Source organism: Molothrus ater, chromosome 5 (assembly GCF_012460135.2).
Source record: "Molothrus ater isolate BHLD 08-10-18 breed brown headed cowbird chromosome 5, BPBGC_Mater_1.1, whole genome shotgun sequence".
Lineage (NCBI taxonomy): Eukaryota > Metazoa > Chordata > Aves > Passeriformes > Icteridae > Molothrus > Molothrus ater.
This window is the reverse complement of record NC_050482.2, coordinates 49,507,904-49,529,923: the sequence shown is the minus strand read 5'-3', so window position 1 is coordinate 49,529,923 and position 22,020 is coordinate 49,507,904. Positions and strand designations below refer to the sequence as shown.

The following is a 22,020-nucleotide window of genomic DNA, read 5'->3' as shown; positions in this document are numbered from 1 at the left end:
GCATTTACTCAGTTATTGCTGTTCCACTCTTACAAGATCCATTGGCTGCTGGGACAAGTTACTGTTCCATGACCATCAGCCGCTTGAGCTGTCTCATAGTCTAACTTCTGGACTTCATTGTCAAGGAAAACTGAAATCAAGATCTACCTTGTCAATACAACACCCTGATGAAGAATGAAGACCTAAAATGGCTTTTACTCTAGGTTCTTCTCTACAAGCTTGTAGATGAGGTCCACTGTCAGTTCGTGGCATGGAGATAGAATTCTTCCTCCCAGTGCTGGAAAAAAAGTTGTTAACAAAAATGAGTTTAGAAGAGAAAACCTCTTGAAATAGGTGCATTTTTCCTTTGAATGAAAACAGTGGGAGCTCAGCATTCACCCTGACTACACCTTTCACATTTTCCTCCTAAATGCCATCTGCTGCAGAAATTCTGCCATTCAAGAGAGCAGTATTGTTCAGCACAAAGATAAATGAAGTGATGCCCAGTCAAACTGATATCACAGCTGGAGGTGAGAGCAAGTTTTGCTGCATTGGTGAGAGCTATGTCGTTTGGTTATGCTGCACAGACTTGCATACTTGGATCCTACTTAGACTGTAAATTTCCCATTCAAGATCAGTCATACTTCAAGCAAACTGGCCTGGATGTGTCTGTCATGGTTTCCACAGTAATCTTACGTTTGAACTTTTTGAAAAGACCTTTCAAATATCAGTGGAGAAATGCATTTTATGTTGTCTTTACTGCCTAGAAATAAAAGAGCATGTTTGTAGACAAGAGTTGGTGAATGTGCATGATAACAACTATCAGCCCCAAAGGAGAGTTTGGAAATTTGTCAGTATGCTGTAGTTCAAGGAAATGCTTTTCCAGACCAGGGTTACATTGATGAGTGAATGTGTTCATAAAGAATAATACCCCGATCCTTGGAGCCTTGTTTGTGTAGTCATTAACCTTTTGATTAGAGCTTTCTGTGCACTTAATTTTCAGTCTCAAAAATTCTCAGAATCTTTGCAAATAGAAGACTTTTTTTTTTTTTTTTCCTAAGCAAGTTCTCATTTCCAGGTTCTAACCTTCTAACCTATGGTCATGGATTCTTTGTCTCAGAACAGAGAAGATACTTTGAGTAGACCCAAGAGCTGTATTGCTTCTTCCTTAACAAAAGGGAGATCCTGCTTGTCAGGGTATGGCAGTATTTTGGTAGTAGCTGAGCAGAGTCCTTCCATGATGCAGTGCTGATTGCTGATAAAGTGTTGATACCTGGATTATTTTGTTGAGTTAGTAAAGACTGGGAGATGTAACTGATGTTTATAAAATCATGAAGGCAGTGAACAAGATAAATGCAGAATTGTAATTCATGACTCCTGCAATGAGTGCAAATGCTGGAATTAACAGGATATAAATTTTAAAGAGATGGGAGCTTTTTTTCCATCAGGAGTGGTGAACTTGCAGGTTATGTTGCTTTCACAGCTTCTTGAGACAGATGATACTGGCCAGTTGAAACAGTGATTGGATAAAATGATTGAAAAATAGTTTCACAAGCTGGTGCTAGCAGAGAGAGGGTATTTCTGCCATCTAAGTTAGGACAGCTGTGGATATTGGGAGAGTGTGAGGCCAATAGTCCACAGAGAGTGGCCAGGTTTGTGTTCTGTCCCTTAATGGTATTTCTCCTACTGCTGTTAAAAAACACTGGACTAGATGGACCATAGTTCTGACCCAGTGGGGTATTTCTTTTGTCTTCTTTCAGATTCTCCTTTACATTATCACAGTCTAATACTGCCCTTGCTGTGGCAATAATCTGAACCAGTAGTATCATATTTTCTTCTGCATTTGTCTGTGAAAGTCATAGTCTTGACTATAATTCTTCATTACAAAGGTGACTGAAATGAACCCTTCCATGTCAGATTCATCCTACGTTGCTTCATTCTAGAGAGTGCATCTTGGATCCCACTTTTAATAATGAATCTTTAATTACACTCAAATATTCTATTATTAATTATTTCCGAAATTCGGGAATTCTGTAGCCTGAACTTGTATCTGCAAGGGATGAATCTGCCACCTTTGCGCTCTTCTCACACTTAGACAAATTGTCACATAGTATATGAAGATTCTTAACTTGTTCTTGTGTTTGTCAGTTTTACTTTTGCACCACTGCTTCCAAAACTGACCACAGCACTTTATTCATTGAAGGAGCCAAGTTACTGATCTATCTTAGAGTAATTGGAGTCTTTGTGTGTTCATATTTAATATAATTCATCCTCTTGTCTTAAAATTCTGGCATGCCTGGAGCTATAGTTCCAACTAAAGCATGATAAGTATATCCCATCTCATTGTGAAGCATGAAGAATGACAATGAGTATATACATTACTTTTACCACAAGACATCTCATCTCAGTATTGATAGGTAATGTATAAAGTGTGTCTGTACATACAGTGGGATGTGTCAAATGTATTTCCAAACTCCTAAGGTAGGTAGCCTTTCCTGGAGAAAGGCTGCTGCACACACACCAAGTATGTGTACAGAATCTAATCTTATGCATCTCATATGGAATTTATTAAAACCGTTGAAACCTCATCTGAATGTAGCAAAGCAGAAGCACTTAAAGGGATACTGGATGCCCTTGTACCACTTTTTTTGTAGTGTAGACTTGTATTCATATGAAACCAGTGCTAGTGCTGTAGGAGGAACTGTGAAATAGATTACGATTCTAACATGCAGTCTTTTTTTTTTTTTGCTCCTAAGGAATGGTGTAGAAGACAGTTGTTTACCATCCTGAAATACTGTCAGCAATTACTTCTAGTAAATAACATTTCCCTGATTGCATCTAATTCATTTTTCTCTCCTGTCTCAGAATTCCAACCAGGAGTGCCATGGAAAGGTATACAAAACATTGACCCTGAATCTGACCCCTATGTGACCCCTGGAAGTGTGCTGGGGGGGACAGCCACATCTCCCATTGTAGATACTGACCACCAACTTCTGCGGGACAACACCACAGGTAAAACAGTGCACATCTGGTCTGTGATGATCAAAGTCACTCTGATAACTCAGGATGGTGTGGTCATTGCAGGCAAACAGTCTGTTGCATTTGTCTGAGAAGGAAGCTGCCTGCCTTTGCACTGTGGCTGGGAGCACCTGAAAGCTTGGCATTGCTACAGTCATGGCTCTCTGGAGGTTTAATGGTGTTACAGAAACTCTCTGAACTTCGTCTCCTCTTTCTCTCTCCTTTTCTCTTTGATAGGGTCTAATTCTTCCCTCAACACCTCGCTGCCTTCACCTGGTGCCTGGCCCTACAGTGCCTCTGACAATTCCTTCACCAACGTTCATAGCACTTCAGGTATGCAGGCTTTGAAACTTAACCAGACAAAGCATTTTTCATTTAGCACTAGTTCATTGTTGTTCCCACTGGGAGTATTTAGTCCATCATGTGTAACAGTGACTTGGGAAGACAAACACTGAATATAACCCTCTCCTTCCTCTTCCCCCCACCCTTTATATGCTGAGCATTACTCCATATAGTATGGAATATCCCTTTGCACAGCTGGCGTCAGCTGTCCTGGCTGCGTTTCCTCGCAACTTCTTGTGCATCTTCATCCCTCCTGCTGGTGGGAGGATGTGAGAAACAGAAAAAGCCTTGATGCTGTGTAAGCACTCCTCAGCAACATAATTAAATCATCTGTATTTATCCATGCTGTTCATGATACCTTGTGAAGGCTGACCTAAAACAGAGGCTAGGCAGAGTTAAAGAATAAAGTAGGTATTTATTAAAAGGCCTCAGTGGATACACCTTGGGCAGTACAAGAGCCCAGGCAGGGTTACACCCAAGATGAACCCAAAAAATGGTCACAAAAATGGATGACTGGTCACGAGGTCTCACACTTTTATGAGTTCTGGTCCATTTGCATGTTGGAGTTAATTGTCCAATTATAGCTTTAGGTTGTGAAGTCCCATCCTTCTTGTTTTTCTCTCTTCAGTCCCACATTGTTTATGCTCTTGGCCTGAAATTTGGGTCAATTGTCTTTGGTCTCAAGCTAGGAAAGGAATTGTTTTTTTCTAGTTACTCTGTGAAGAGAGCTTACCATCCCTTAATATGAAGCTCAGAACTACACATTAAAGCAGTACAGAATCTGAAAAATTTAAAAGCTAAAACCTAAGGCATCATTCCCAGCACAAATCCAAAACACAGCCCATACTAAGTACTATGAAGATAATTAACTCTACCCTAGTCAAAACCAGCATATTATGCAAGTTAAAGATGAGTAGTAGGAAACAGCAGATGCAAAAGGAAAGATAAAAACGGTACATGTACAATCTCTTGACAAGTCAAACTTTTAAAATATTACCTGCTTATGTATGCATTAGTAAAGGTGAGTGATTTTATTTACTTTAAGTTTAGGACATGAGAGTGCTGTGAAGGGAATGTTTTTGCCTTGTCTTTTATAGCACTCATCATTCCCTGAAATCTGGACAGAGAAGACATTTGGCCCTCTTGCTTTTAATGGCTGGCCTGTATATATAAACTTTAATATATGTCTCAGATGCTTCATAAGAAGGTCTCTACAGCTTTCTGGTAGAAAACTGTTTCTGCACACACTTCGCAGTAAAGTGCTGGAAATACTTGCTCCAGATGAACCATTTGAATTTTAAGCTTCTTGCAAATGTCAGTTTTTTCTTGAAGACATCATTGTCGTGACAATTACTCAAAAATGAAGAATTGTGTATAAATAACAGGGGTGATGAACAGAGGTGAGAGCTACATCTGGCTCAAACTTCAGGTTTTTTTCATCATACTGAATGAAAGCTGTGTTCAGGCATTACCTCAGCATTTTCACCAAATGTGTTGAAAGTGCTCTTTAGTCCTTAAGAAAAACTGAGTTCCTGCCACCGATTTGTGAGCTGACTTTGGTTTGAAGCACTCTATGCAGCATTCTAGTGACACAGAAGGTTCCTCTGTTGTAGCTTGTGGAAAGGAGTGGCATGTAGCAACTTCTTGCCTTTGCTTAATTTTTGTCTAGCACATAAGAAAGACTGAAGAGGTAAAAATATTGAAGTCATAGTCAAATTGAGGAAATGAGACCACTGCCACATACCAATTTCTTTCTGTCTGCTGGACACAAGTGTTTTACAGTCAGAGAGCCAATCATCTGAACTGAGAATTTAGAATTCACCTATCTGTAAAGCAGAGACCAATGAAAGCAGGTTTTTAAGCACTTTCAAAGGTTAGTGCTTGAAACCTGCTTGGTACTGACCATCACTGTGTCATGGAAATACAGAGATCTAGCTGTAAATTGAAGCATGCTTATACATGCTGAAAGCTTTATGATCTTGGTTTCCAGATGTGTTATTTCATGCTGCCCTGGCATATCATAAATTGTGTTTTTTCACTTAATTTCAAATTGCATTCACCACTGTCTGCTGGTGACTGAAGTAAAATGCACGTATTTGCACATGTGTACATGGGAGTTATGATTAAGATAATGTTTGACACAGCCTTCCCCCCCCCCCCATGTCTGTGTAGGCTGGTTCTCAGTGTAGAACAATGAGGAATTTTCAAGGAATTATGACTTTTGAAATGTCCCTTGGTGTCAGAAGTTGTGGGAGAATTTGCAGTCTGCCGTATTTTAAAAACTGGTTTAGGCAGAGCTCAGAAATATTCATGACCAATAGTGGTGTTTTGGGGAGTGCTTTTATTTTTCTCTTTTATTGTGTTTCTTTATAAAGAGTTCTTGAAATGTGTTCAGGATATCCACTATAAGTCTTCTACCAGGCATCTGCGTTCTAGTAAAAAAAAAAACACTATCAAGATTGTTGAGAAGTCCAGCCGTTGCACAGCTAAGCAGCCTTCTTTATGCATTACTGCTGTGTCAACATTGTGGGAGCTTTGTGACTCTCAAGAAAGCTTTGATCTTGTAGGGAGGACATCTTTAGGAGGCAACATTAGCTTAGTAGACCAAGAATGGTGAATACACCTTTCAGTGCTCTGCAGGTTTTTTTTTTACATGGAGAAGGTTCCATTTCATTAAAGGTCGGTAGTGCCAAAATTTTAAGAAATTCTCAGATTAAATGTAGTGTGGACATAAAAAATGCAGTTCATCTAATTAATGATGTAAAATTCTGCAGTCAGCTACATTATCATAAATGATCCTGGTATATTACTTTTTTTTAATCAGCATATGTAAAATAAGCAAATATTTACTTACACCTAGCATGGGGGTTTTTTGATATGATAAGTTAACTGTTGTATGATCCTGTGTTTCACGCTTGTCTCCAATAAAAATGCAGTCAAAAGACTTAATGTGATAGGACAGGTACTTAATCTCACAAGTTTCTCTAATATATACAATTTCTTCAATCTTCTAGCAAAATTCAGTGATTACAAATCAACGTGGTCCCCAGATCCCATAGGACACAATCCCACTCATCTCTCCAACAAGATGTGGAAAAACCATATTTCCTCAAGGAACACTACAGGGCTGCCCCGCCCACCTCCTGGCCTGACCAACCCCAAACCATCATCTCCATGGAACAGCACAGCACCCCGATCGGTCAGGGGCTGGGGGGCACAGGACTCAAGGCTTGGCTCTGGTGAGAACAAATCAACGTAGCACCATTGATCAGACCTGAGCAGTGTATGTTTCACATGAGCACCAGTGGTGTGGAGGAAAGAAAGTTGCAGTTGTCTGGTAATAGGAAAAAAGAGAGTTTCTTCTTGAAATGGAAATTTGCTGTCAGTAATTGGGGTGGTGGGGGGTGGAATCCCAGGTCCTGCTGCAGGGAATGAGTGAGGACTGAGAGCTGAGAGCTGCCAGTAGAGAATACCTGCTAATTAGGGCCTTTCAAGACTAGATCCTTGCTGTGTGTGAGAAACTCCTCAAAGATAAACTCTAGTAAAATTAATCTTGATGTGAACTGCAAGCAAAGATGTGATTTTGTTTTCAGGACTAAAGATTAGACTTTCATGTTTTAACAAGGCTGATAATGCTGATTTTTTCTGAAAGACCTAACTGTAAAGAAAGATGGTTTTTCTTTGTATCAAATCTGTCTTGATTGCTCTGTCTTATAATTTGCAGCATCTACTTGGAGTGATGGTGGCTCAGTTCGTCCTAGCTACTGGCTGGTTCTTCACAATCTCACTCCACAGGTATTTTCTGTGGTTGTTTCTGGGGACTTGTTTGCTTTAGCAAGGATTTGTGAATTATTCAGTCGTTTCTTTTTGAATAAAATCTGACAAAATCAGATTTGTCAACATATGTAACATATTTCTACTAAACCTAGCTGCAGTCTGACTGGTTTTTCTATTGTAATCTCTTCAGCTAATTTTATGATGTTCAGGTTTTGCTATGTGACTGTTAAAACATTTCTTTACTTAAGAGTTAGAAAGAATAATTGAACAGAAAGATTTTTCTAAGAAGTGAGGGTGAATTTCATTACTATAATGTGAAATGGTTTATAGCTGTTCTTTGGGATGTTGTCAATAAGGAATTTAATGTAACTGCCAGTTTTCACTTTAGTGTTTCCATAGTGAAACCACAGAATTTTTCCAGCACTCCTGCCAAAACCAGTCTAGTTAGGTTATTTCTGCAAGTATTCTCAGAGCTTGCTGCCATTCTGAATGAATTCTGTGGACATCTTGGTTTCAGCATTCACAATTAGTATTCAAGGCCTAGGAACAGCTTATATGATTATCAGCAGTATCCTGAGGTCTAGACAGAGAGTCCCTTCTTCAGCCAGATAATTTACCTTGTTTCTACAGTCTGCAAAAAAAAGGTTGATGTGAAAGGAAAAGCTGATGTCTCCAGCAGATCACCCAAAATGGCGAGCCATGCTCCTTCTGTAAAAAAGATTGTTTACCTTGATGTGAAAGAAGAAGTGGTGTGAAGAAAAAGCACAGTTCTAAGTGTGGCTTGTGTAAAATACTTCACTGACACTTTAGGAATTATTTAGTGGAAGAATATATTTTGGAGGCGTTTTAAGTTAGTAGGAAAGAGAAATAGATCATAACTGTCTCATTATGGATTCTCTCTTTATTGTGGATCAGTACAGTAGAGAGAGAAGTGTAAAGGTTTAGATGGATTCATAGACTCATAGAATGGTTAGGCTTGGAAAGAACAAGATGTTCATTTCAAGGTTCTCTGTTTTAACCTTGACCATACCACCACACAACTTCCTTTTCCCTCATTTGAAGCTGTATTATAAAATAGGAGGGAAAGAAGGAAGAAAGTAGCACTTCCTTAAGTAGTTGCACATACGGATCCCATTCGTATGCCCGTGTCCCTGTGGCACACCAGGAATGGAATCCGTCTGTACAGAACACCTGGGAGAACAGCTGTTACTGGAGGTAAGTAACAAGCTGTTACTGCTGCAGAAGGAATGTAGGCAGCAACTGCCATGAAAACATTAGTTCAGATGGAATGAACATTGGTGGGTTTGGCAGCAAAATCACTGACCTTTTCTGTCTCTGTTTCATAAACCACAGAGACAAAGAAGAACCAAACTAAATTTTAAAAAATTTCATTGTAGAGATATTTCTAGTTTTGCAAAAACGTTTTAACAAGTAGTTTATATACAGTCTATTGAAATCAGAGGGCTGAAGACTAAGGCATTCTGGTTCCTTTAGTAGAAATTCTGATGACTGAAGATGGTGAGAAGAACAAGTTGTGTATAATTACTGGAAAGGCTGTCAACGTAAGGATAGTGACAGTGTAAGAAACTCAGTGAAAAAGGGAAGACTGGACTCAAGCTGTAAATGAACAGGAAAGATAATTTAGATTATTCCGTACTAAAGCAAACACCATGTAACTGTGAGAAGTCGAGACATACCAGTTCCTGTTTGAAAATCAACTTCTGTCACCTTTGCTTTCTTCCCACTGCTTTCATCTGTTTTTCTTTCTGAGAGCAGCATATTTTTCAATTACTGTGACAAAGTCAGGATTAAAGTATGTTTGGAGAAATAATTACAAACATCTGTTTCATCCTGGCTGTTCTTCCTCAGATTGATGGGTCAACCTTGAGGACGATCTGCATGCAGCATGGCCCACTGCTGACATTCCATCTGAACCTGACCCAGGGCACCGCCCTCATCCGATATAACACCAAACAGGAGGCGGCCAAGGCCCAGACTGCACTGCACATGTAAGCAAGGTTTTGAGACAAAAATCTTTGAGGGTGGTGTAAGCCCCTAAACTCAGTGAAAATTTTTGAATTTTACTAACCTCCTGAATTCCAAAGGCTTTTAACCTGTTCTTCATCTGTTTTGTTTAAAAGGTGGCATATGTGCATTTACCTTCATGGTATAGGCACTTTTATTGCTCTTGGTGTTAACATTCAGAACCTTAGTTTAAATTTATTAAGATTTTGTTCAGGGGCAACTGAATGTGGGGGCAAGGGGGTTGGGATGTTTTTGGTTTTTGTTTTTTCCCCATATAAAATGGAAGTTCTTTTGTTTTGAGTGAATTTCACTGTCAAAAACAGCTAAAGTTTTCTATGTCCGCTCCATTGTAGCAATGTAGCTGATACCTCCTTTGGTTTGGACACCTATTAGTGTTGTCCCTGTGCTGTCTGAATCCCTTGCCCTTTGGCTCTAACTATTTTTTTTCTTATGTGTCCCTTGCCCTGTAGGTGTGTGTTGGGAAACACTACCATCCTGGCTGAGTTTGCCACAGATGAAGAGGTTAGTCGCTTTTTGGCACAAGCTCAGCCCCCTACACCTGCAGCAACCCCGAGTGCACCCGCAGCGGGCTGGCAATCCCTGGAGACAGGACAGAACCAGACAGATCCAGTTGGACCTGCTTTGAATCTCTTTGGTGGGTCAACAGGGCTTGGGCAGTGGAGCAGTGGTGGCGGCGGCGGCAGCAGTGGGGGTGATCTCACTGGCGCTTCATTGTGGGGGCCCCCAAACTATTCTTCAAGCTTGTGGGGGGTCCCGAGCGTAGAGGATCCACACCGAATGGGCAGCCCTGCTCCCTTACTACCTGGAGACCTTCTGGGAGGAGGGTCGGATTCAATCTGAACTTAGAACTTTCAACTCTGACCTCGTGACCTTTTTTGGAACAGCAGCAGCACTAACTTGACCTTTTTCGTTTTTTTCAACTTGCAATAAATACATTTATAAAAGGAAAAAAGAAAACGGAGAAAGAAAAAAAGGTGGGTCATTGACAGACTGTCTGAGCACATAGTTGCCTCCCTTATATAACTTCAGTTTTTTCGTTTGGAATATGAATCCAAAAAGAGAACATATCACTCTTGAAATACTTGAATCGTGAACGCCAACTTAGAAAGACAATGTGAAGCAAGTACACATACCATTTAAATTTAAACAGAAAAAATTAAAAAAATTAGTTTCTAGTTTTTCACTTTTTCATGTTATACGGAAGTTGTTGCTAAGAAACATATATACTGAAAAAATAGCTTTTTAACTTTGTTTGCACTGGGTGTGTTTCCGTCCTTAGGTCTACCATGTTGGGTTGGGGTTGGGGAGGGGTTCAAAAGAATAAGGGGGGGAGGGAAAGACTTGACGGAGCCTCACTTTAAAAACAAAAATAAAAACAAAAAAAAAACTAGAAAAAAAAATTTAAAAATTAAAAACCCACAAAAAAATACAAAACAGAAAAAACAAACAAAACAAAAAAACCAACACTTTGTGATTGGCTGGTTGATAAGTACCAGTGTGTTCTGGCACATGTAACTGCCCACGTGTGCTTGTTTCTGTGTGAGTGCGTGTGCACATGTTTGTGTGTGTGCATTTTTTTCTCTATATATATAATCTTGAAACGCTGCATTGCTGATGGTCTACGGGCTGGCTGGCCATCTGCATGTCTTGATTCTGAAAGCAAGACAGGCATGGTGGAGTCCCTGTGGCTGAAGCGGAATCCAGTTGGGCTGGATTAAAATTTGTCAGTAGGTTTTTTTAAATTCATTTTAGCAGGGTGCTATCTCAAATCTGCAGATCATACAGAGTGGATAGTTGCTTCCTAGCCCTTGTTCTAACCCTGTGGTAGAGCAGAACACTGCCATATCCAGAGGATTTGGTGAGAGGGGGAAACAATGTTGTCTTTTGAGTAACAGTATCTTTATTTATGTCTGCATGTGGGGTTTTTGTACTGAATGAACCCTAGAGTGTTTGTTATATAATGCAAGCCATTAATTTCTTCCAGCAAGGGGAAAAGAGGAGGAAAAAAGACATTGCCATTTTTTGTGCATATAGACAAATGTTCTTTTTCAGTCTCTTGCAAGCTTCAGTACCTTTTAAAAAAGAGTGTTTCTTTTCTCCCCCAAACTTAAATAAGCACCTGTACTCATTCTGGAGGAATCCATCCAAAGCTTGAAAATCCAGCCCAACCAAATTAGCCTTTTAGTTGATTTACTGCTTCTATTAAAACTGACAAAAAGCTAAATGGTGTCAGCAAAGTGCCGGCCAGCCTGCCTCATCTCCTGAAAGCACATGCAGCCAACTCCTTCCTGCGTCCTTCATGGTGAGCGTTACCTGTGCCAGGCCTTGGTGTCATTACAGCGCCAGACCATCACTGACAGAAACGTTTACTTACGAATGTTCTTAAACCAGTGTGTACTTCAAAGGTTTCCTTTTGTTTCTCTGTGTTGTGTTTTTTCCTGTGTATGTGGTTTTGCTTAGGGAGGTATATAACTAGCAAAGACTTTTTTTTTAAAAGAAGTATTGCACCTTTTTGTTTTTTGTTTTTACTTTTTTCTGTACTGTTGCTTTTTAATTTCTGTATTTAAGGAAAGGTTTGGGGTTTTTTTAGCATCAGTGTAGTAATACTCTGGGCAGGATAGGGGTGACCTATAATCCACAGTGATAGCCAGTGTGTGCGTGCATGTGTGCGCTGGGAACAAAACTTTTAAGACCTGTTGTTGTGAAAAGAGTTGTAGCAGACTTGAAGGAACATCCCTTGACACAAAGCAGGAAGCTTTTTGTGGGGGTGGGGCCGGGGGAAGAGGGAAGAGGGATGCCGGTACTTTTTCCATAAGTGCTAGGACTTCCATGCAGCATTGTCCAGCTGTTACACTGTCTGACAAAGTGCCGACCTTCTGTACCAGCACATACCTGTCCATTCCAGCCCTCAGAGGGAGCAGTGCTTTATCACCTGGCTGAGGGGGGCAGATAGGGGAGTCTGTTTCTTCAGCCTTTTCATTGAAGGATGTGACCATGTCTAATGCATTTAACTCATGGGTTTGGTGGGCAGAAGCAAAAACAGATGCAACTCATGGGGGGGAGGTTGGTGCGTGTGTGTGTGTGTGTGTGTGTGTATGCCTGTGTGCTGGGGGTGGGAGGGAAGGGCTAGGGAACTACATGGCTGTATAATTTAATTTGCCCTTTCTATGTAAGCCCCAATGTCACAAGGAAGACTGACTGAGGGAAATGCTGCATATACACATGCCTGTAGATTTGTATGCAAAGCGTTATGTGATAAAAAAGTATGAGTAGGTTTGTATTTGTTTAGTAAACTGGAGTATGCAGCATACTCTGGCCCCTTTGGAAAATACTTTCCTATCATGTCTCCTCCATCTTCACCATGCACAAAGAAACAAAATGCTCTCTTTCAGCTCCTGCTAGCTGGCTAGTAACCCTTGTGTTCAGGCATCTGTACAGCTTTGTTTCCGCTCAAAGACCAAGCACGCTCGGACACGCAGAGCAGGTTCTTAAAAGTCCCATGCCAGCAGTACTTCCTAGTGAAGCACCTTTGGCCTTAGCAAGCCAGTATCTGTTCTCACATGATCTGCTATACATGCTGGTTCATTGCTGTGTTCCACCCTCACTTCTCTCTCCCAACCTGCCCTAAGGTCCCTTTTCCTGCACTTTGGGCTAGTTGACTTCATTGCGATACTACGGTGAAAGCCGGGTGCTAGAGCCCCTCTTGTTTACAAGACATAATGAGGGATTTGAAATATTTAAAAAGAAAAGCTAAATTGTTCTTCCATTGTAAGCTTAAAGGGAAAAAAAATTAAAACGTACAAAAAAAAAAAAAGACCAAAAAGTGCATATATATATTTTAGATGAAGACTAACTCTGGGAGCATTTAACAGTGTTTTTGTTTTTATTTTAACATTTTATTTTCCTGCTTTAAATTTGCAAGCATTCTCAGGAATTCTAGGGTAGGAAGCCAGTTTTTTGAAGATGGTTTATTTAACCTTATCCTAGATAGATGGCTGTTTCTTGTTGATAAACTTTTACAAGTTCCTGAATCTTCAAAATGTTTAAAAGTTTTTACTTTAAAATAAAAATGCTAAAAAAAAAAATAAAAAGAAAAAGAAAAAAAGAAAAAATCTCCAAATGTTACTGTCAAGCGAGGGATCAACAATTTTAAAGACTTTCTAAATTAAGATACATTAAGAAAGCTTCTCAATATCAGCAACAGGAATTCATTGCAATCTTAAACAATTTGTGGGAGAAGGGTTATCATTTATTGTGCTTTGTTACTCATGCAGACGTGTGCAGTTGCATGGAGAAGAGAAGTGTGTGAATGGAAACCTACTATGCCCTCTCGATTGAAACTAAATAAAAATATTCTTCCAAGCACCTTTTTGAAGCAGAGTGAAAGTATAAACCTTATTAAAATGCAGTAGAGTTTAACTGAAAGAATCCTCAGTTAGGACGACTAGCAGGAAATACACGATGGTGCTTCTTTGAACCACTTCTGAGCAGTGCTAAAGTAAACCAGTGCTGATGGAATACTCAGTAATGAAGTAGTTCTATTAACCTGCCTTTTTCAGTACAGAAAAAAAGAATATGGAAAAACTCCACAAAAATGTACATTGGAAATCAACTTCCCTGTTTTCAGCTACTCAGTCAGTTTAATTCCCCACTTGGAGATTTGCTGCTTGCTTTTCTTCATCCACCCACCTCCCAGTCTTTCTGTTTCATTTTATACGAGGGAAATAGCTGTTAAACTCCTCTGTTCACCCTGTTGCTGCTGGCTGTCAGGGCTTACAGTCTTGAACTTAAAAGTTTGGTGTTGGGATGGCCAACTTCTGCCTCCCAGCTCTAGGGGTCAGGGGCTTACTCGGCCTGAAATGGCTCGGCTCAAACCACAAAAACCGCGCTAGTGCCTTGTTACATGCACCCACATGCCCTACAGTAGGGGAGGGGAGGGAAGACGAGGCAAGGTGAGGCAGTGTAGCCACTTCATGGAAATAGATGTGCCCATTCTTAAGGGAAGAAGAGCATGCCCGTGTGAGCAAGTCGTGCAATGAGTTACTTAATAGTAGTTAAGTTGTTGTTATTATTGTTAATAAAAAAAATCAGATGCCAAATTCTGTCTTTCTCATAGCAGCTGCCCAGTGTTTTCATGTTGTGCTGCGTGTGCATGTGAGTCTATTGAAAATAATGCATCAGTAGTAATAATAATGTGCTTCAAAAATCCTGTCGTGGGCCAGTAGAAGGAGGGTTTACTTAGAAAGTTTAGGATTCTATTTTATTTTATTTTATTTTATTGGTTTTTTTAATGAGAGAATTTGAGTGCTTTGCCAGAAGCTGTGTTTTATCAAATCAGCAGTGTCCTAAAAGAGAGGAAACCATAGCATTTAGTCAAAAAAGCTGATAGACTTGAGATTCACTTGGAAGTGTGTTGTGACTGACTGCTGAAGGGTTGACAGTCAATAAGTTTCAGCAGTCTGCTGGGTCCAAACCTATTGTAGTACAACAGTCTGCTCCTCATTTCCTGAATGTACATCCTGTAAGTGTTAGTGACTGTCTCCTCAGTCACAGTTTCCCTACATTGTCAAAGTAACATTAATGTGTATTCCAGCTACAGTTGACAGATCTGTGTGGCTTAGTCACGGTGCTCCCAGCCATTGCAGGTGGTGTCTGAGAATTGTGCTAACCAGACTCAACTGGTGGGGACACGTGTTGCTTAATGTAAAAATTCTGCTACCATTTGAGCTCCTAATAGTGAAAAGTCAGCAGGAATTGATGTTAGGGTATTTCTGGGCTTTTACAAAACTGTTCCCAGGAGGGAGTCATTGGCAGCATCTTGTTTAAACATGTTGGCAAGGTAGGGAGAAGAGGCTGGGGAAAGCACAGCTTGGAATAGATTAAGATAAAAATCCAGCCACTTTGCTTACCCTACCTTGCAGTGTCTATCAAGCCGAGAGCTTTTAATCGGTTTGGAAATTCTTTGCTCTGATTGAGGATTTTGTCTTAGCAGTGACAACAGAGTCTAGTAAGCAAAACAAAGTCTGGTAGAGCTCAGAAACCTTTGTTTAGACTTCTGACATTTGCTTTGGAATACTTGCCATCTTTTCCCAGTGTTTTTATGTTTCTACCTGGACATTTGCCTAGCAGTCTTGAGAGTGGGGTTTTTGTTGGTTTGGGGTTTTTTTTACAATCACAAGGTGTCAGGTTTTTCTTATATTTTTTTTTAATTGTGCTTCACATTAAGTGGCTTTTGTAATGAGTAAGAATGTTAAGCCAAGTATGTTTTTACCTCTGCAATATAAACAGGTTGTTTTCAAAAAACTGGGTGGGATAACCACCTCAAAGATTAAATAACAATTAAAATTTTATATTAAGTTGGCCTCTTTTTCTTTTTTACCATGAAATTTCTAAGCATTTATTCCTTAGAACTTTTGCCCTATTTTTTTCTTCTTAAAAATGCTGCCACATCTTCCACTGTGTCCTAATAGTGCATCCAAATAGTACTGTAGTTTTTTGGGAGGAAATTTTGGTTAGGTTGGGTTTTTTGCTTCATTATTAAGATGTAGCTCTTAAGTTTCTTACTTTGTGCATATTGTTTTCCTATTGACTTTTAAGAGGAGCACTGTTTGTATATCTGAGGTACCCAAATTTGAAAAGCCTGGTCAATGAAATGAGCTGGATCAGGGTTAACATAGCAGATGAGGACCTGTTGTGTTTCCAGTGTGTGTGCATATAATGCCTTCACTGTAAATCATGTGACCTTAGTATCTAGGTTCTCAAATAGATTGAAATGCAGGTTTTGTGGAGGCTGGTTAACATCTCAGGGTAATAGTCCTGATTGAGTAGAACGTAGGGTTTTTTTCCTAAAGATGTAAAGTTCCCTTAACGGAAGCAGCTTTCTTAATTGTAAATATGCATGCATGCTTTATGGGCAGGAAAGTAATACCAAGACAACTACATTGAAATTAATTAAAAAACCCCAAATAAACAAATGCAGTTGGTGTGCAACTTTGGTCTTGAAGCTGAAGCAACATACACAGAATCCGTTGGTTTGTCTAAATTGATTTTGCACACAATGTCATTTCAGTTCTGTTTATTTGCCACTGCTTTGCAGTTTTAGGAACTGATACTGTTAGATCATATGGTCATTCCCACTGTGATCAAAATACAGATATCTAAAACCCAAACTTTCTTCCCCTTTATCTCCAGTACTAGGCTTCCACCTGTGGCAGAAGGATGGTAATAGTAATGGGGAGAAATATGTGAAGTTTCCCAGTGTAGACAGAGTTGGTGCTCCCTGTTGTCCTGAATTCACATCCAGACCTAAACCACAAAGCAACTGTTAGGCTGTAGTAGACCTGTTGGTTGGACTAAGTGACAGGAGCCAAATTGGAGATTTTTAGCAGCCGTGCCTAGTCCATGTCCTTCACAACGTTCTGCATAATTGTCCCATCACTGTAAATACCAGTGTTGCTGAATTTTACCAAAGTTCCCTTGCAGTAGATAATAGGAAACAGGTCCATTTTGTAGTGACTCACCAAGCAGAGCTTTGCCTACAGTAGACTTTAAGGGTCTGTCTACATTGCTGTCAAAATTGAGTCAGGGTCCTATTTAAAATTATAGTGCTCTATTTTGTGGTGTTACGTGACCTTAAACTTTGTGGTGTAGTAACTGTAGCTTCTGATCCTTGTATGAAAAGTGATTTAAGGTTTCATCTGTGCTACAAAAAGCGCCACAGCTCCTGGTGGGTTGGAGCCTACTTTTAAAACTTGTCAGGCCACAATAGATGCAGTTTCATCTGTAGCACGCAGCAGACAACATCTGTTTGCATCAAGTTTGCCCGCGCGTTGCTTTTCATCGAGCTATGCAGGAAAGCTTTTCTCTAGAAGTCTCCCAGAGTCCTAGCAAGCTTCTAGCAAATCAAGTGCCCTCTGCAAAAGAGCCTGTTTGTGTGTTAGTTGGGACTGGTGACATTCAGCAGTGTTAGGGTTCCTGTAAACTTTGTAATGAGAAAGGGAGTTTTTTGACTTGATTCAGACAGCCTTTCTGTAAAGTAATACAGAGCACTCCAGGGAAAAAGAAGAAGAACAAAAAAAAGGGAAGAATGCATTGTGCCAGCCAACGTTAAGTATTGAAGTATTTTATCAGCAAACATTCTTGACTGTGGTGGGCTGAGGGAAGAGACTGGAGTGCGCAATACAAAGAGGCCGTGTTTGGCGAGCAATGTTTCCTTGAGCGCTAAATGCCTCTTCTTGGCTGTTAGTGTGTGTTGTTACCTTCACAGAACTAACTTCCTCATTTTTTAATGTTTTTTTTACTAATTGAGACAAGGTGGAAGCTCCTCCTGTTTCAGATGAAACACAACCAACCATAAGTGATCATTTTCTTCATCAATTTTTGTTGAGGTTGCACAGCTTGTTAGGATAGCTATTTTAGTGACATGGTTATGATATTATGTGCTTTCTTTCCCCTCCCTCTCCCTGCCAGATCTGGCTTACCCTTTCTATATAAGGCGCTGTGTGGGTTTTTTTGTTTTGTTTTGGGGACATGTGGAAAAGAAGCAAAATGAAGTGAAAATGCAAGCCAAGGTAGAACAGCCTTACTTTAGGGGGTAGCCTTACAACAGAGCTTTATAGTGAGTGTGCTGTATTCCAAAATATGTAAGCCAAAAACAAACAAAAAAAGCATTCATTTATGCAAAAAAAATTTAAAAGAGGTGTTCGAAGACTTCTTTAATATGTACCTTCTAAAGGTGGAGTAAGGTCTCACCAAGTGATATGTTATTGTGATACTTCTTGCTGGGTCAGTAGGAATGGGTCGGGGTATAAGCGCTTAACGTTTCCTCCTATGTTTTTACAAGCAGTAAGTTAAATGTGGTATTTATGAATGTGCCTTTGTGAGTATAGTGACTGTCTAATTGAGGAGACCACTTGGGCTGGAGGGGAGACAAGGGTCAATTTATTCTTTCAAGAGGTCAGACATTGAGATTGCAGCCCACTGGTCCCTTTTGACAAGCAGCATCATTGGCTGGTCTCTACACTGCACAATACGTATTCATATGTGGTAGAGATTGGGGGAGTGTGAAGGGATGTCATGTAATGCACACAGAAGCTGTTGATAGTTTTAGGCTAGTCTGCGTTGCAGGTTGAGTTTGTATATGTATTATGTGGCTTCTCTTTATGTTTGTGTGCATGAGTGTGAATGTGTGTGGCTTTGTTTTTTTGTAAGCACTGGAGAATTTGAACACAGTGATGTTTGAGACAAATTTATACATGTAGAGAAGATGATGTTTTGTAGCTTCTGTTAAATAGTGGGTGCAGGCACACTTTTACCCTCTCTGCCCGTGTCCTGATAAGTGAAACAGGAATTTTATTTCAACCCTTCAACTTCCAGCACACTTAACGTTGCCATTTAAATGAACAGGGTATTACACAAGAAGAAAAAAAAAAGTTTTTGAAATGGTAAGGTAGAAGTGCTTAAAAGGAAAAAAATCTGAAGTAATTTTTTGTTTCTTCAAAGCTGTTTGTAGCTAAACATGGGAATCTGCAGTGTCTCCTTCCATTTGTTTTTTTTTTTCCTAATAATTCACCTCTTCGTCCCACCCAAAACATGAGGTGTACAAGATCAAGAGCTGTTGTTGTAGCGCTTTGTAATTCCCACCCTGAAAAGAAACTCCAGTGGGATCCCTCAGCTCTATTCAGGAAGACAAAGAGAGGAGAGACTCTGCAGTTTTCTTTGCTTCGCTCTCATTCCTCTCTAATGGCCTTGAAATGTATTATTATGCAAATGTGAATTTTGATACTGAACTTAAGAAGAGGTTGTTTGTTCTTTTTTCAAAAAAAAAAAAGGTCCCATATGTGGTCAGCATTGCTTCTTTATTTTGTAAGTGAATTGTAAACTATGCATTCTGCAAAGGGGGTGCAAGGGACAAAGATACTTTGCTAAACTGTTCAGGAGTTTCTGTGTCCATGGCATATCCATTATAGTTTGGGGAAGTGGGGAAGTGATAACTTTGAATTAAGAAGGAATTTATAAGAACCTTTCTTTTGTCAGAAGCTGGCCAATTGCTAACTGGGCAGAGATTTGAATAACCAATGTTGGCTGCAAAACAAAATCAGCTCTCAGCCTTGCGCAGGGTGAATTCAGCCACACAGTGTTAACCCAGGGCCTAAAGGGTGAATGGGACACCAGGTCTACCTGGGGAATATCTACCACCTCCTGTGCTCTGGCCCTTGTTAAGCTCAGGAAACCCACTGCCACAGGCACTGGGTTTTTTTTTTGATTTACTACTCGTTTTCCATTTCAGCAGTCCTTGTGCTCTTCCAGGAGAATTGGAATATGGCTAGTCCTTGATATCCACACTTCCTTATCCTAACATTTTCTTTGCTGCTGTTTCTGGTACTCTTCATACAGTGACAGAGCAGCTGTGGGCAGGATGGTGGAGACAGTACTTTCTTTCTAGTGCTGATCAAAGCCCAGCTATGAGGACTGTGTTTTTTCAATGTCAGCAGCTACTGGTGTTTTGCTGTCTGGCGTTGCTGCCAGTGACTTAGCGCTAATGGTGACAGTATGTGAAATTTTAGGGAAAGTAGACTGATATGTTCCCTCTATTTGAAAGGAACTATCCTGTTTTTATTATAAGGTGGTATCATAATGGTCATTAAAAAGGATTTACTTCCTCACATCTCCAAAATGTAATCATTGTGAATTATGTGCATTCCTTGAAGCTTGCTGAGCTTCCAGGAAGAGTCTCCTCAGAAAAAAATACAGATCTCACTGCTCTCTCCATCATTATAATAGGGACCTTTTGACTTGACTTTTTCCTTTGTCCATGGTGAACCATGGTACTGGCATTATCTTAGGTGTAATATCATAAACTGAGATATTATCCTGCCTGTATTCAGTGTTTTCATGCAGCAATTTTATTTTTGTTGACATTCACAGTACTGTAATAAGTAATAGACTTGATGATCACTCTCGCATCTGTACCTGCCTTGCAGATGTGATCTTATCAGGGTTCCACTCTGTCAGAATGCCTTTAAAAAAAAGAAAACAAAAAAAAAAATCAGAAGCTTAAACTCATTCACAAAAATACCTCGTGGTACATTTTCCCTTCTGATGTAACCTTTTAAATCTCAGTTTTTCTTCTAAACTTGATGGGCTTTTATTTCCATCTGTTATCTCCTTTGTAAAAAGATATTTGAACTAGTGGTTTTGAGCACAGGTTTGGGAAGCCTGAAACTCCTGAATTTTAACATTGGCCATTACTCTTCCCTTGCCTTGGGCAAGTCATTTAACTACTTTGCCTTTGTTTTTTCATCTGTAAAGCGGGGTTGTTAATAATACTTACCTACCTCACAGGGGTTTTGTGAGGATCAACTAGTAATGTTTGTCAAGTGCTTTAAAGAAAAAAGCATGATAGAAGTATTATGAGGTTTTCACAGCAAGATCACTAGTTCTTTTTACGTTGTTTGCTTGTGTGGAGGGAGATAACCTTTTTGATTTTTTTAATATTTCAATCCATTAGACACTCAGATCCTAAATGATAGAAGTTGATAGAGATTCAGTTACTCATACTCTTCAGTCTTTATACCTGTTTCCATCTTCTCTTCTTTATATAGTTATGCCAGTGTTGCTACAGGTCACATGTCTCCAGTACTTTTAGGTAAGCTTCAACATTGAAGTACTTTGAGCTTGCTGCTTCTTTCACCAGACCACCAAATCAGAAAAAGTTTGTGTACTTCTCCCTGCCATTAAATGGCAGTTTTGGTAGTGTCATCTTTGAAGTCGACACATCTTTTCCTGCCATCAGGAATGGGAGGTGGTGGTGCGTAGTTCCAGAGAGGGGACTGTAAGATGAAGAACCTGGCCACTTATGCTGCTGCTCCAGGGATGAAGGGCAGAGTAGCTTCCTATGTCCTTCCCTGAGTTAATTTCAGTGTGTTACCAGTCACACTTCAAATGCAGTGTCTCTTCTTGTCCACAACATACAGAAGCCATCACCTGCCAATAGAACGTAGGAACAGAGAGAATGATAGTAGATGCTGCTTGTGTATATGCCTTACAACTCTCCCAAAATGTCTCTGGGAGGGTGGTGGGGGATAAGGTCTTCATTGGGTAAATCCCACAGCTGTCAGGGAACCTCTGCTACTTTCTCCCCTCTCAATCACTTGGTCCCTGTTTCTTCTTTCTGGATGTGCGTCTCAGGGATGTGCATATGAGCCCATGCCTCTTGGAATTTGGCGTTTGAAATATCAAGAACATGGTTTCTGTACCTGAAACCCTTCTGTCTGACACTCCCTGGTCCTCTCTGTCCCGCCTTGCTCCCCGTGGCCTTAGGAACATCTCTCCACTGTTGCCCTACGCCACCCTCTCCATCTCTGCCAGTAATCAAGGTGAAGTGTGTACAGTGATTCTGCAGAGAAAGAAGCTGAAGTGATGCAAGTGCACCTGTGGCATTTACACGCAGAGGTATCTTGGTTTTCTGCCACATCTGCTCTAAAGCCTGCAGAACGTCTGATGCATAGTGCTTTTTCTTTCTCATCTAGAAAGCAGAACAAACAGCAGTATAAATCTGATTATGGTAATTCTGTAATGTTTACTTTGAACTAAATGCTAGTTATTGTCCTCAACCAAAAAACACCCACCTTCTAACAAAAATAACCAAATGTAATCTTCCTGGGTGCGGAAGAGGAAAGGGGAGGAGGAAAAGCAGTGACAGGGAAGCGTTCTGATCTATTTTCATCTCCACTGCTCGGCTGGAGGTGTGAAATGCTGCTTTGAGTTCCACAAACATAAGGGATTATGTTTACAAAGGTAAATGCCTTCTACCTGTTCAGGAAACTGGCTACTGGTGGGCATCGGGAGTTGGGCAAG

The 22,020-nt window shown here is 40.2% G+C and overlaps 1 protein-coding gene across 1 annotated transcript in view; it reads left to right on the top strand.

Annotated features, from left to right (window-relative positions):
* TNRC6B (trinucleotide repeat containing adaptor 6B) overlaps positions 1-10,467 on the top strand; it is a 119,483-nt gene extending 109,016 nt beyond the window's left edge. Inside the window, exons 21-26 of the mRNA XM_036401673.2 lie at positions 2,845-2,991; positions 3,235-3,330; positions 6,354-6,578; positions 7,064-7,134; positions 8,986-9,125; positions 9,612-10,467. Of these exons, the coding sequence (XP_036257566.1) occupies positions 2,845-2,991; positions 3,235-3,330; positions 6,354-6,578; positions 7,064-7,134; positions 8,986-9,125; positions 9,612-10,002 (1,070 nt within the window). The 3' untranslated portion in view covers positions 10,003-10,467. The remainder of the gene's footprint in view (positions 1-2,844; positions 2,992-3,234; positions 3,331-6,353; positions 6,579-7,063; positions 7,135-8,985; positions 9,126-9,611) is intronic.
* The last annotated feature ends 11,553 nt before the right edge of the window (positions 10,468-22,020 follow it).